Source organism: Macaca mulatta, chromosome 2 (assembly GCF_049350105.2).
Source record: "Macaca mulatta isolate MMU2019108-1 chromosome 2, T2T-MMU8v2.0, whole genome shotgun sequence".
Taxonomy (NCBI): domain Eukaryota; kingdom Metazoa; phylum Chordata; class Mammalia; order Primates; family Cercopithecidae; genus Macaca; species Macaca mulatta.
In genome coordinates, this window is record NC_133407.1 from 108262697 (window position 1) to 108277624 (window position 14928).

General features: G+C 49.0%; 1 protein-coding gene across 5 annotated transcripts in view; it reads right to left on the reverse strand.

The window, feature by feature from the left end:
* The window catches only part of ZDHHC3 (zinc finger DHHC-type palmitoyltransferase 3), a 60813-nt gene that overhangs the window by 3612 nt on the left and 42273 nt on the right, over positions 1-14928 (reverse strand). For 2 of the 5 annotated variants that reach the window (XM_015131164.3, XM_015131158.3), the window contains 3 exons: positions 14444-14525; positions 14234-14317; positions 10689-10819 (listed from right to left, as the gene is read on the reverse strand). In XM_015131164.3, the coding sequence (XP_014986650.1) occupies positions 10689-10819; positions 14234-14317; positions 14444-14525 (297 nt within the window). Of the gene's footprint in view, positions 1-6550; positions 8248-10688; positions 10820-14233; positions 14318-14443; positions 14526-14928 lie in introns of those variants that run through there. The other 3 variants (XM_015131167.3, XM_015131168.3, XM_001114753.5) reach the window with 3 other exon arrangements.

Genomic DNA, 14928 nt, shown 5'->3' on the forward strand with positions numbered 1-14928 from the left:
AGAGGCTTTTGACCCTCCAGTGGGGGCACTGCTTTCTCCATCTCTTCTGGAAGCCAAGGGAATTTGCTGTGGGTTTGCCGGGCTTGGGCACTGCTCATTCACATGACTCAAGAAAGATCTCTGTGTATCTAGTTCTAGGTTTTCTCTTCCACACAAGATCGTTACACAACTGGCACAATCCTTTGTTATGCAGAAAGAGAAACTGAGGCAAACACACAGTCTGGGATCTGATGGTACCCTAGGCCAATTCTTCTCCAGCACTTTTTCTTCCCACACCATCTCAGAGATTTATGATTCTTGACTTTTGAATAAATTCTAAGTTAAAAAAATCGGATCTCAAAAGTATATCCTCATAAGATACTATCAATTACAAAGGGAAAAACAGTACCTTAATAGTAGGGAAGAAACAATGCGGGTACCACGTTCACCCAGTGATCAAAGTTAACATCACAATAATAATGAAACGTATCAACACCATGTGCCTCCTGATACGGTGCAACGAGGACACATTGCTTCAGCAGTGCTCCTGTCCCAAATGCTTAACCTCAATCTAATCATGAGAAAAACATCAAAAACACAATCTGAAGGACAGCCTAAAGAATACCTGCCCTACGTCTTCAAAAGGGTCAAAGACTGATGAAAAGATTTTGGAACCAGATAGACCTGGTGGTACAAAACACTGTGAATGCATTAAATGTACACTCTAAAATGGCTAATTTTGTTACAGAAATTTCACCTCAATTTTTAAAAAGGGTTAAGGTCATGAAAGACAAAGGAAGACTGAGGAACTGTCACAAACTGGAGGAGACTTGCAAAATGATGTAGTGTGGGATCCTGGAACAGAAAAGGGTGTTAATGGGACAATAGGAGAAATGTGAATAAGGTACATACATTAGTTAAGGGTATGGTGTTGTCAATGTCCAGGGTTTTATATTTGTGTTATGGTTGTATAAAATATTCACCTTTGGTGAGACTGATTGAATGGTACATGGGAACTCTTTGTACTGTTTTTGTCACATTTTTCTAAGTCTGAAGTTATTTCACAAAAAGCTTAAAAATGATCAATAATCAGACAAAGATTTATGCAATACAAACTTGAACACTGAATTATAATAATGCAAAGCTGGAAATGAGAAATGCCCAATAATGATGGTTAAGCAAACGATTCTATAACACTATGCAGCTAGAAAAGATGGTTTAATATAGTTTTACATGACATTAGAACATTTGTGTGGTTACTGTTGGGGATGGAATTCTAGATGATTTGTATTTATTTCTGTAGACTTCTCACATAGTCCAAGTTTTACCAATGAGCCAATGTTACTTTTATAATCAGAACAAAAACAGCTGTTTCAGAAAATGGATCTTGTTAACACAAGTCTAGAGGGACCTTCATGTGGGTCATGAGCACGGGATGCCATGCTGCTTCCTGACTGGCCCCTTGCCAGGCCTCCCTTCTTGGCACAGAAGCAGTGACCAGCTGAGATGATTTGCTCTGGGCATTCTGCATTCCCTTCCTGGGTGATCATCTGCAGCCTGTCGAGAAAGAGGCTTTAACTTGATAGCACAAGAGCTGGGACATCACCATATGGCAGATCCAGCTACAGAGGAGACACCCAGAAATGACAGATTGGCTGCATCCATACTGACTTGGACTCAAAGCCATGACCATAGGTTTTTATAGCCTCCTTGTCAGGAGGTGGGTATGAGTATTGATGATTGGCAGATGGGGAAGAAACAGAAGTTCCAAGAGGCCATGACAGTGGCCAAGGCTCATCTAGCTTGTTATGTATCAGAACTGGGACCAGAAGTAGTGTTGTTTTTTCTGCCCAACATGTTTCCAGCTCTACTGCAAATCACCACTGTGCCGAGGCTGAGCTCAGAGAGAAGAGGAATGAAGCCAAGAGCCCAAAGGATGATTATTTGCCATTCATGTGGCATGCTCCCAGATAGGCACTCTTGGATTATACTCAACCTCCTCACCAAGCTCATAAAAGTATTCCAGACAGAGCCTGGCCTGTCTACCAGAGGTCTGCAGCAGTAAAGTGGAACGTTCAGGCAGTGTTGACTTTTGAGTCCGGAAAGAAAATATTGCAAACAAATCTGATGCATAAAAATGGGCTGAGGGCTGCTTTTTCCTGGTAGGACTCAATTTTGAGTTTTATGTGGATTTAAAGGGATCCTGCAGGCAAAGTTCTTAAACTTGAGGTTTGCAGTGGAGCAGTAATACTAGCTTCAGACTCAAGAGAACAAACAAAAATTGTTGATGCCTGGAAGGGGGTCATAGTCGACACCAGCAGCTCTTGCAAAGGGTGTGTGACGGGCCTTTTGGCTCAGGTCAGCCTGGGTGACACATGAGCTGTGATCTGTGAACAAACTCACCAACACTCCAAAATGAATGTATTAGGACTAAGGCCTCCGAGGAAGGAAGAGTCTGTGCAGACTCAGCTGAGCCCCACAGAGAGAGAACAGGCTGTTCCCTGCTCCCTGTATCATCAGATGTAGAAAGCCAGAGCCTCAGGAAGCAGCCTATGCAAATGTGTCTCTTCATAGCTGGGCAGATAGCACTGTCTCTCCTCATTAGAGTTTTTTTTTTTTTTTTTTTTTTGAGACGGAGTCTCACTCTGTCGCCCAGGCTGGAGCGCAGTGGCCGGATCTCAGCTCACTGCAAGCTCCGCCTCCCGGGTTTACGCCATTCTCCTGCCTCAGCCTCCTGAGTAGCTGGGACTACAGGCGCCCGCCACCTCGCCTGGCTAGTTTTTTTTTTTTTTTTTGAGACGGAGTCTCGCTCTGTCGCCCAGGCTGGAGTGCAGTGGCCGGATCTCAGCTCACTGCAAGCTCCACCTCCCAGGTTTACGCCATTCTCCTGCCTCAGCCTCCTGAGTAGCTGGGACTACAGGCGCCCGCCACCTCGCCCGGCTAGTTTTTTGTATTTTTAGTAGAGACGGGGTTTCACCTTGTTAGCCAGGATGGTCTCAATCTCCTGACCTCGTGATCCGCCCGTCTCGGCCTCCCAAAGTGCTGGGATTACAGGCTTGAGCCACCGCGCCCAGCCCCGGCTAGTTTTTTTTGTATTTTTTAGTAGAGACGGGGTTTCACCGTGTTCGCCAGGATGGTCTCGATCTCCTGACCTAGTGATCCGCCTGTCTCCGCCTCCCAAAGTGCTGGGATTACAGGCTTGAGCCACCGTGCCCGGCCAGAGATCTCATACCTCTATATTGTAACCCACAAGAGGAAACATTTTTCTGTTGCATTCCAGAACACATATACACACAATCCTCTAAGCTTCATAAAACAATACTTACCCTGCAATATGTAATGCATTAAACATTTTTCTTGAAAAACATGCTGGTTGCAAACCATGAATGGTTGTGACTGATGATTTGAAAAGCACAGCTCTAACACAGCTAACACTTATAAAGCCATACCAGGGCCAGACACTATACATTCCCATTCATCACCCTCATGTAATCCTTCCCTTAACTTTGTGATTTAGATTATCATTCCCGTTTTACAGATGAAAAAACTGAGACTTAAAGAAGTTACTGCTCAAGGTCATATTTTGGTAGTCGGTATGGTAATGAGTAGCCAAGCAGACATTTGAACCGAAGACTGAAGCCAGGACCCAAATATTGGTCACCAGACGATATGGCCTCAGCTGCAGAAAGTCAGGGCATCCTTATGTCGGTGTTAGAGCACAAGCGGCCCCCAGAAGGCTTTTGGCAAACGTCCCTCTGCAGCGCTTGTCATCACTCCTTGGATCAGCATCATCGGCTCCTCCTGTGTGCCACAATAGAGTGGGATCCTTGGGGGCCACTCTGCTACGGCAATCACGCTGCTCAAGTCAGCAAGATGTTTTCTTGAGAGGGTGAGAAAAAGAAGGTTCAGGTTGGGAGCACACTGGTCAGTGGCTTGTTTCTGCTTCACCGTGAATTCTGTCTCTTCTGTGAGGTGATCCTAAGTCAGATATGTATTTAAAGAATATAAGAAAAAGCCACATGGTTGTTTAAACCCATATGTGGAAAGCAAAGGTCAGGACGCGTACAGGTCACGTATCTGGGCTGTTACAATGCCCCTGGCTCTAGACTGCTCACCGGCCACCACTCCCAGCTGGAGGCCCCTTGGTTCTATGCTTTTCTGTTTCCCTTCCGGGCTGGTTCTTCACCGAAAGGGCCATTGGTCTAGAGATGGGTTCCACTGATGAGACGCACAAGGAGTGGTGGGCAGGCTAATACTTTGGATCCGCTTCATACAGACTTTCTTTGATGTCTTGGCAGTTGTTTGTTGGGGAGTCCGCAGGTTATAAGGGAAGGCGGTCTCAGTGGCTTCTCAGCGGAGGGAACACGTGCCTGTCTCACCATCAGCACACCCCGACTGCACTATGCTGAGCCCAGCAGCACACAGGACCCATATCACCAGCAGGTATCAGGGACCACCTGAGGAGGGACCCCTGCAAGCCCCAAGTGGATTCTCAAACTTAATAGTCAGAATCACTTTGGAGGGCTGTGAAGACACAGACTACTGGGCCCCAGTTTCTGGTTCGGTAGCCTGGGGTGGGGACCGAGCATGTGCATTTCTAACGAGTTCTCAGGGGATGCTGATGTTGGTGTTGCTGGTCTGGCAACCTCAAGAACACCTTTGAGGAGGATTCTAGCAAAATCTTTCTCTCTTTACATTTCTTTGATATTGAAGGGCACCTTCTAGGTGGGGCCCCTTCCCTCTACTGGCTGGCTCACCCTCTAAACTGATGCACTGCAAGTCTTGAAGAGAGAGAAATTTAAAACCCATTAGTCTGGCTGAGAAAGCCCAGCCCAGCCCCCTGGAGAGGAGTTTCTGTGTAATGCCAACCTCACATATGTGTTTAAAATGTTGGTTAATTTACCTCACCTAATCGGTTTCTGCATTAGGGGACGGTGGATTTTAACTATTTAAGTGGCCTAGCCAGATGAGCAAAAGCTAATACTTGGGGCTCTTTCAACAAGAAGTACAGGGCTGGGCCCAGTGGTTCACGCCTGTAATCCCAAGACTTGGGAGGCTAAGGCAGGACAATTGCTTGAGGCCAGGCATTTAAGACTGGCTGGGGCAACACAGTGAGACCCTGACTCTATTAAAAAACAACAAAATTAGCCAGGCATGGTAGTACATGCCTGTAGCCCTGGATACTCGGGAGGCCAAGGCACAAGAATCACTTGAGCCCAGGAGTTCAAGGCTGCAGTGAGCTCTAATTGTGCCACTGCACTCCAGCCTGGGTGACAGAGCAAGACCTTGTCTCTAACAAAAAAGAGGAAGTATTACCAAGCCCATGCAAATATGCATAGATTACAGATTTGCTTGGATCTAAGCCTTTTGCATATTCAGTCTGGTTGCTATGAACACAAACCTGACAGAGTTGACAGAAGGCAAGCAAGCTGGGGATCACCTAACCCAACGAGCCACATCTTTATTTTTCACTTCCACTTCCCAGAGCCCAGGCTCTGAAAGACAGTGGCTACTACTGGTTCATTTTCCCATGAGTGCACCAAACAGTACTATTAGAACTCCTGTGTCCAAGCCAAAAGTTGGGGCGACTTTGTGTAGAAAGATGTCCTCTTTCATTGTATCTGGAAATGCTGAGAAGAGCTCAGGGATGCTTTTTCTTCCTATGTGGAAGCCAGGCAGGGAACCAATCACTATCCTGCAAATGATGGCCACATTCTTCAGTCATTGTGCTCTCGGCAAACTGTTATCAGTCTGAATAAAAATGAAATAAAAATGCCAGGAACCGTGGGGGTATTCCTATCTTCTGAGTGCAACTGGTCTGAGAGCTCAGAAACACTGACTGTTTCTAGCCAAGGCCTATACAAACCCAGACGCAGAATCCTATAGGATATCTGAAGGAACCCCACTCTATTGGAAAGATAAACATAGTATGCACAACTTCAAAGGATGAGTTTCTATTTTTAGGACTAAAAAAAAGTCCATGCATCTTCAGCACTGTCTGCTGCATTCCTTAGAAATGCCATGGGGAAAAGAACTAACCTGTCTTACTTCAAAAAATGCCCTAGAAGATGGAGTATTACCAATCTCTCTCCCCTAGGGGAGGCCCAGAGCTGCAGCCCCGCTCTAGTCATTTAATACAATCACACTTCTTTCATATACCTAAGTGAACTGTATATTAAGAAAACAATTTTTTAAAGCATATGGAGAACAAATGCTATCAACTTGATCTAAAACAGCATTCTTTTTTAAAAATCTTAGCATCTCGGCCTTGCCCGTATCGCATGAACAGCACCATAGAGGCGAGTCAAAGTTGACTGACTCAGAAAAGCTCTTAGGAAAGCCCATCAACACACAGGAATTGATTCAGGCTGCAGAAAGCCAAGGAAAGAGGCCTGGTGGGGCAAGCTGGTTCAAGAGAGGGACCATAAATGTATTTTAAAACCCAAAAAATAAAGTATCCTCATTCAAGAGACGGAGCAATGAAACACCCAACCGGAGAAAACTCAAGTAGATTGTGGACAGTCGGCCTCCCGCTAACGGTAATACCTCAAGAGAGATAGCTAAATCAGAACAGGTTTTGGAAAAATTTTATTGCATTTTGTTTCCATGTGGAAGCACTGACAGAATTGAAAAGAGGCAGCATGTTCCACTTACTTTTCTGAAAAATCACATGGCTAGATTCACTTTCGCCCTACCCAGGACAGGATTGAATAAACCTTATCTTCTACCCCCACCCCAAGCAAAAGCTAAAAAAGGGGGTTTCTGGCAACTGCTTAAAAAACAAATCAATGTGTGAGAATTCCCAGATTGTAAATAATCATATTTGTCATTTTTGTACTTGGAGGGCACTCCCTACCTCCTTCACCTCTCCCCACCACCACCACCTCCTTCAAACAAGACTGACACAGGAAGTGCCTCTCAAATGGAAAATCTATTCTGTCCCAGTGCCACAGGCTTAGTTTAGGTGTGTCTGTGGATTCCAGCCAATGGTATGGCCATATGTCAACTTTGAAAAGGTGGGGACTGTGAGGTAACCCCAGCATCATGGTCATCTCCATGCCAGGACAACAGTCTCCCAGGTTAAAATACAGATAAGACACAGGTACGTGCACATTTATGGGGGTTAAATATCAGAAAGTGAATCCACTTTGAAGTTTATAAAATGAGAAGGGGATGATGGCAGGGCTGTACGTGTCGGGCACTGGTGCCTATTGCAGTCAGAATCCACACTGCTTAACTGACATCTTGCTGGGGAAGAGAGGGAGAGGGGGTGGTGAGAGAGGAAGCAGATGTAACAAAGGAAAAGGTAGCTTGCCTGAAATTGTGTAATTTTTTTCCCTCTTGATTGTATAAGGCATTTTGAACTGGAAAAATGTCTTTCCTTCACACTCTTCCAAATAATCACAGGGAATATAATTGCTGATTTAGAATATAAATAAGACCTCTTTCATCTCTCTCCCCACTCCGCCGCAAAATCATTCTACACACCCCAAGCCCATAAAGTACAAGGCAGGTCATTGCTTTGCGAGTTAGGAGGCAAACTGTGTCCAGCTGGGGGATGAGGTCGCTGTGCCAAGGTCCCTTCCGAAGGCTCCAGCCCTGATTCTGCCCTTCTCAGGCCTCAAGGGGTAAGCATCCGTCTTCGGTGAGGTTTTAAGTCCCATCGGGGAGCCTGTCACTGCCTCCTGGGCAGTGGGAGGTCAGGGCCCTCCTGGCTTGCCCATGCATCCCCTGCCAGGTGTCCGAACTATTCCATCCATGCACAGCGTCACATCCACTCAGTTAGTAGAATGGGCACAGCCCGAGACAGCACCCTCTATATTAGTCATGCCAGACAGACAGCAGAGAGAAACCAGAGGCCAGAGAAGTGATTTTAAAAGGAAAAGAGAGCAGCTTCGGTCACCAAAAGAAATCGAAAGGATGGTTTTTAAAAAATAAATGTGGGGACTTTTTTTTTTCTCTGCAATGCTCAGCCATTTTACTTGAGACATAAAAAAAGTTTTAAGAGTAGTTGTTTTGCTTTTTCGATTTAAACATTCATGAGAACAGATGGGACGGTAGTGCTGTGGTGTGGGCTTGTGTCTGAGTGGCCATGCTGGTCGGGGTCCTTCAGACCACATACTGGTACGGGTCTGCCTTCCCTTGGTCTGGCGTGGCAAAAGGGCTGGCCCAGCCTAGAGAGAAGGGGTGGCCAAAAACGGCTTTCATGTTCATCCATTTTGTTTTTTTAGCCCATCTTCTCTCTTCCTTTTTCAATTGTTCTATTCCCTGAAAACAAGAACAATCATACTTTCAGTCAAGCACTGCATTGCTGTGGTTTTTGGGGAGGGATGTCCACAGTGAGAGGTGAATGGAGTAAATATTTCCTTTTTAAAGCAACAGAGCTATCTACATAATACATCTTTCTCATAAAACGTGTTACTAAAAAAATTTCTCCTTTTCTTGGTGGGCACTCATTCACAAGTCCCTCCAAGAAGGGAGGGAAAAAGCAGCATCATCAGCAGCGCAGATGCCGCTGCGTCTAAGTATGCCAGGCCAGGGTGTGTCGCATCTCTCCAGCTCTGGCCCCTCGCTGAGCTCTGCAGAGGCACTCTTCAGAAACTGTGCTGGGCTGTGGATGGAGTGCTATGAAGGCTTTGTCACTAGAGGCCTCAGAGCTGTTGTGGAGCTCGCAATCATCATAACCAATGATGGCCGTTAATTTGGGAGAGGTTTCTAGGAAGTTTGAAGCTACCATGACCACTTTGCAGACAAAAAAAAAGTAACAAATCAAATGACTGCTCTGGCGCTGTGCGTCTCACCAGCCTGGGGGATTAAGCAGCACCCTGCTTAGTGGGGCTGGTGAGACACAAACTGAGAAGGTTGAATAGGAGTGACAGACCACGAATGAGGGGAGAAGTCACCATAGAGGAGGAAGGAGGAGTGATTAGTACAGGTTAGAGGGTGGCATGGCCAGGCCAGCCAGCCTGGCATGGCAAAGGTCCTCCTAGTGGCTCCTTTGGGGAGAAGCATGGTGGAGACCTATGCAGTAACTGTCATGGAGCCGGTGCCACTTCCCCTGCTAAGTCTCAGGAAAAAACTGGGGCTGGGGGAAGAGCTGCTTCCTCCCCGTCTCCCTTCTTCAGATGGAGCTGGTCAAAGGGCAGGGCTTAAGAACAGGGCCCCTGCCCAGACAGACAGGAGAGAAGCAGCCTGGCAGAAGCCTGGCCAGGGGTCTGTCTGCTGTGGTCTCTAGTGAAGGGGTGCTGGGAGGACAGCCGAATTTGAGTCTGTCTTCACAACCTAGGGACCTGGGAAGGACACAGGGCAAAGGGAAGACACCCTTTCCCAGGTGGGGCAGGGCCCTCCAGCTTTCTCCTTTCCTTCCAACATAATTCTCTTTAGGAATAGTCTTCTCAGGGAAGAACGGCTAGGACTGGGGCCATGAGAGCTTGCCTTCTGGTTCCCCCAGACCGTGACCTGGCAGTATCCCAATGGCAGGTGGGTCCTGAAAGAATCCCCATCGGATTCCCTGTAGATCTTATGCAGAAAAGTTGGTCATGGTTACTGCTTGGATACAGGGCTGGATCTAAACTATTGGCTACTAGTTTTACAGAAACTCTTTTGCAATGACATCATTTTTTATAAAAGAAAAAATGTTGCCAAAAGCCCCGCAACCTTCTAAAAGTTGCCGAAAGACACGCACAATGGTGCTCTGGCAGTGGGCGGCACTGTCCCTTCTTTGCTCTGCACACGCTCCTCTAAGCCCACAGGGGAAGGCGCCCAGCAGCAGTGGGAGGATGTTGTCGTCCTATGAGCCCACTCCCAATGCTGACTACCCATAGGCCCAAACCTTCACCCAGAGCCCTAGACCACTGGTGAGAGCTGACCCTGAGAGGGCCTCAGGACATCAGGAGTCATACAGGGATGGCTCTCAACCTCATGGCTCTGCTTGCTCCTCACACCCAGAGCTAAGTGCCGCCCCTTTTTCCTATGTAAATCCCCAGAGAAATGCCCGTATCACAGCCAGGGATTGACCACCTTGAGGTTTTCAGACACTTCAGGAAGGTCAGGAGATAGCAACAGAGGCACCAAGGGAATAGGCCCCAGTCTGGCACAGCCAGCAGCCTCAAAGCTTCCAGCGAAGGTGCTGTGGGCAGATGGGAGGTGGTGGTGGGGGTGAGGAGAAGGCAGTGGACGAGGACCAGGGCTGGGCCGGACAGAGATGACCCAGAGGCCAGGTAAAAGCCTGCTGCCCTGGGGGCTCAAGCAGACCTGTCTCCTGACTCTGCCCTCAGGACCCAGGCATGGCTGGCAAGCTGACCTGCCTGTCCCAGCTGGGTTAGGGCACCCTGTCAACCACTCTATTTCAAGCCTGTGGCCCCCAGATGAGAAGGGTGCCCTCAGTGCCTAGTGGAGTGTCTAATGCAGTACAGCATAAAGGAAGACCTGTCATGGGGGGATGGAAGGAAATGTGGTAAAGGCAGCCTTTCAGCCACGGCTGCTGGGCCGCACTCCTGGTGTGATCTGCTGTGGCTGCCCCAAGGCTGGAGGACTTGTGTGTGGATGAAGATGACCCAAATGTAACTGCAAACAAAGGAACTGTGCCCTGCACACCAGCGGCCTGACCACTGGGCTTCGGTCTGACTGTGAGCAGCTCTCCCAGCAACACTGACCCTGGGTCCTCCCCATCCCCAGGTGCGGAAATGGCGGGCAGAGTGCCTGCTTACCGTCTCATCTGTGCAGATGGAGTGCACCTGGGTCCCAAACATCACTGATGTGAAAATGAGGAAGAGTAGGCCCTCAAAGCACAGCAGGATGAGGAGAATCACCGTGGTGGGTGGAGAGAAGGAGCTGCACTCTGAAAGAGAAGACGTACACAGGGCTTGGTGCTGCCACCCACTGCCCGCTGCCCAGGTTCACCGCCCCACTGGGCTCCCACTCTCCCTCCCGCCTGCAGGCCTTCATTCCTCCTGGGTGCCACAGGTCCCTGGCCTCCAGGATATGGTAAGAATCATCCTGGCCGACTCAACAGGCCAGGCCCCAGTCGGGGCTTCCCTTCCCTAATACAAATCATTCCTTGTTCACTGCCTCCAGTGCCAAGCATGGTGCCTGACACCTGGAAGGGCCCAGGAAGGCCTCTGAAGTGAGGCAGGAAGGCCTGACGACAACACAGGGGACCCTCCTCTCCTCAGAGAGCACAATGTAGGTACCCAGGTGGAGATGCCTGTCCAGTCCTGCTATGGCCATAGGTTTTCTGGGCATTCCTGTATGACATGCTGCCCCTCTATACCCCATCAGCTCATGGGCAGCTGTGGAGGATCACTTGGTGGCTTTGGGATTTTAAGCTTGGCAGGGGCAGTTGAACTGCCGGGGCTCAGCCTTGACTATAGTGTGAGGTAATGCACTGCCCCTGCTCCCAGGGACATCTGTAGCACCGAGGCCATCGGTGTCAAAGGCCAGGGAGTTGACCAAAGAGGCATGGGCCCAGAGTAGGTGCTTTCACTGTCCTGGCTTCCAGCCCCGGGGACCTGAGGCCAGTCCCACCATCTTCAGTCCTCCACCCACTCCACTGTGAAGCAGTGAGATTTGACTAGAGGTATGGTTTGCTTTTAAGCAGCAATCTTTTGTCTGAACAAAGTCTAAGTCAGAAACCCAGCGCATGGAAGAGAAACACGAAGGTGCTGTGGAGATAGTGGGGGTGAGCAGGGAGGGGAGGGCCCTGAAGCAAGGTGGCCTGGGAGATGGTGCTGGCAGACAGGCTAGGCCCCTTGGTTGGCACTCTTCACCTAAGGACTTCTGCGCCTCAGTGCAGTTGCCCATGCTGGCTGAGCCTGGGCTGTGGTTTGTTTCTCGTTGCTTCCATACTTGTGTCTGTTTCCCTGGCTGGAAAGATCAGATCCTGGAGGGCAGAGTCGGGCTTCACTGATTCTGGGAATTAAGGGAGTAAGCACTCCATCCAAGCTGTCCTGCTGGCTCCCCCACGGGAATGTCAGGAGGGGCAAGGGAGGTCAAATGTGGGAATGAGCTTGGAAAGATACCAAACACCATGTGGGTGACAGGTAAGAAGCATCTCATCTACAATGCGTATCTCCTCAGGTTTCCCTGGGAACTTATCGATGCCTCCGAATGATTTCTCTTCTTGGCTCCTTGTGGGGCAGGGCTTGGTTGGGGTGGCCACCAGCCTGATGGGCTGGCCGTAGGTGGCTACAAGTATGATGGCCTTGGGCTGGGAAGGGTGTTGGGGAGAATGCGAGGCTCTGACATCTGGCAGACACCATGGGGTACAAATCCTGGCACCAATGCCTGATCATGAACTCTAACTACAAGGCCCATACTAATATTCTGTTCCAGCCCCTGTGTCTTCCTGTCCTTTGCATTGTGGAATTACCTGTTTCTTTCTGTACTTGTTTGATAGCAGCCTCTCCCACTACACTTCAAACTCCAGGAGGAGAGGGGCTTTGTTTTGCTCACTGCCATACAACCAGCCTTGGGACAGTGCCTGACAACAAAAGGATCTGGGCAAGAGGTTTGGGCTTTCTGAGATTTTGTTTTCCTTTCTGTACAGGGGGATGCTTAAGAATTCATGAAAGAACATCTGCACAGTTTGGCCTTGGCCTGGCAGGAGCACATGGGGGTGCCTGCTGGACAAAGCACCTCCTTCTTATCTGCCTCTGCTGCCCTGGAGCTGGTGGCAGAGCCCAGGGCCATGGCCTGTTCTCCCTCCTTGCAAAGCAGCAAGCATCATTCCTCTGTGGGCTGGGCCTCAGGAATTACCAACGGAGTTTGGGGAAGTAGGAATCAGATCAGGGAGTGTGGAACCACCTCCCTACCCTTCTTTAAATATCAACTCAAAGTGCCCTAATCCCGGGGGACAGCCCTCGGCCCCCGACTCACACCAGCTCCTATGGCCCAACAGCTTCACCAGGGCTGAGTAGTGAGGGCAGTAACGGTCATATACAGTCAACTCTCAGGCCTCAACTTTGGGGACTGACCTGTGCCTTCCCAGCCCAGCCGCCACAGAAGCTGGCGCCATAGAAGCCCACTCCATCAGGAATCTTGACCACAGTTAATCAAGAGCATGGCTGGGAGGGCCCTGACCATTGGAGTCAACCGACAGGGCTAAAAACCTTGCTCCAGACCTAGGCTTGAACTACAGGCCCTCTTCTTAGCTGAGTGATCTTGGGAACTTGTTCATCCTCTGTGAGCCGCAGCTTTTGTCATCTGCAAAGTGGGAAGCATCTCTCCTACCTTGCAGGCTGGTTATAAAGGCAAAACAATACACCGCTCAAAAAGCCCTTTGGGCCATTCCTGGCTCCCAGTAGGCATTAATGAAATGGTCCCTTCCAGCACCATTCCATGACAGGGACATTTTGCCTCACTGATAGTCTGTGCTACCCCATCACCTGCCCATGTCTGTTAACTTGATGAGAGGTGGGAGGTGTTTGGGATGATAAAATATCCTAATTGGACTCCCCTGTCAAGTCACCAAGGCCACATCTGGAGTAGATCTGGTTCCCCAGGCCTAGCAGAAGGCATGTACTTCAGAATGCTCACCAAGTGATCAGGAACTTGCTGGCGACTCACCTAGATAGGCAGAATGGTAAGTTCTGCACATACCCACTCACCCCTACCCTCCTCTCCTCTCTCTATTGTCTGCTAGCTTGACCTCTGCCATCTGACTTATGCCAGAATTGTGGGAAGAAGTCAGCATGAATAGGAAGAGCAAAAGTTCTAAAGACAGTGAAACAAAAAAAGGAGGTCCATAGAGGGAAAAGTAGAGGAAATACAATGTTCCTTGCTCAAGACGTTTGTCTCACAGATTGTGAGTGCGAAAGAGCCAGCCTAGCAGGTGGCCTCTCATTTCTTTTCCTCCAGCATCTATTGTTTTCCTTCAGGATCTGTGCAATCTTCTGGCTGGAGTTTCTTCCTCAGTATTTACACATTTCAGTGGGATGCCTCTAAAGCAGGAAGAATTATCTACAATCTTAATGTAAATTCACCATTATCAGTGTAAGCAGTTAAAAAACAACCATCACAAAAACCAAATTAATAAAGAAACTCCATGTCCTAGCCAGAAAGTAAAAAATGAATCTCTGCAAGACTGGAATAAAATGACCTTTGATTTAAGTGCCTCATGGAAAGACAGAAAACAAAACTTCTCTCCCAGCACGGCTCCCACGCACTGGAACCGGCCTCTGTGCTTGCTTGGGGCCTGCATTTTCCCTGGGCACGCCCAGTCCAGAGGGTCTGTCTGTCCAACTCACGACTTTACCTGTCGAACTGACGTTAAGGGGCTGCATTTTTTCATGAAGAGAGATTCCAGCCTCTGCCATTTCTTCCCTGTTCAGTCCATAGGCTTTCAGGAGATTTAATAAAATGAGGTTGGCCCCTGGTACCATGAAGGAAATAAAGAGCCTCCCTGCCCCAGCTCAGGTCACACACCCACCCTGGAGCAGGGAGGAAAGCCTCGGCACATACTCACTTGTCCAATCTTCTTCAAAGCAATGCAGGAAGTGGAATCCCACCATGATGAGGGCGTGCAAGGAAATGAGAGCTATGTACATCTGAAACAGGAAACCAGTGCAGATACCATTGTTGTAAGAATCCTCTGACCTCATGGGCTCCCGGGACAGGGGCACTCAGAACTTGCCACTCAGGAACACTTAGCTAGGCCGAGGCCTGACCAGGAGGGACCAGAGGGCCAGCTAGTGATTCCCTACAGATCCCCCTACCCCCAGCCCTGGGTCAAGTGAGCAGTCATCTCCGGGAGTATGTGGAACCAGAACAGAAACAAGCCCGTCTCCCAGGCATGACCTGGGCTCCAGGCAGTCTGAGCTGCCTGGGACGGGGGTTCAAGTCTGCTGTATCTCCTCCCTTGAAAAGTCAGGGTACTGACTGCTGAGGGCCCTTCTAGTCCTTGCACTAAGTAGACTCCACCTACCTGCAGCTCAGGATTTGAGGTCATCA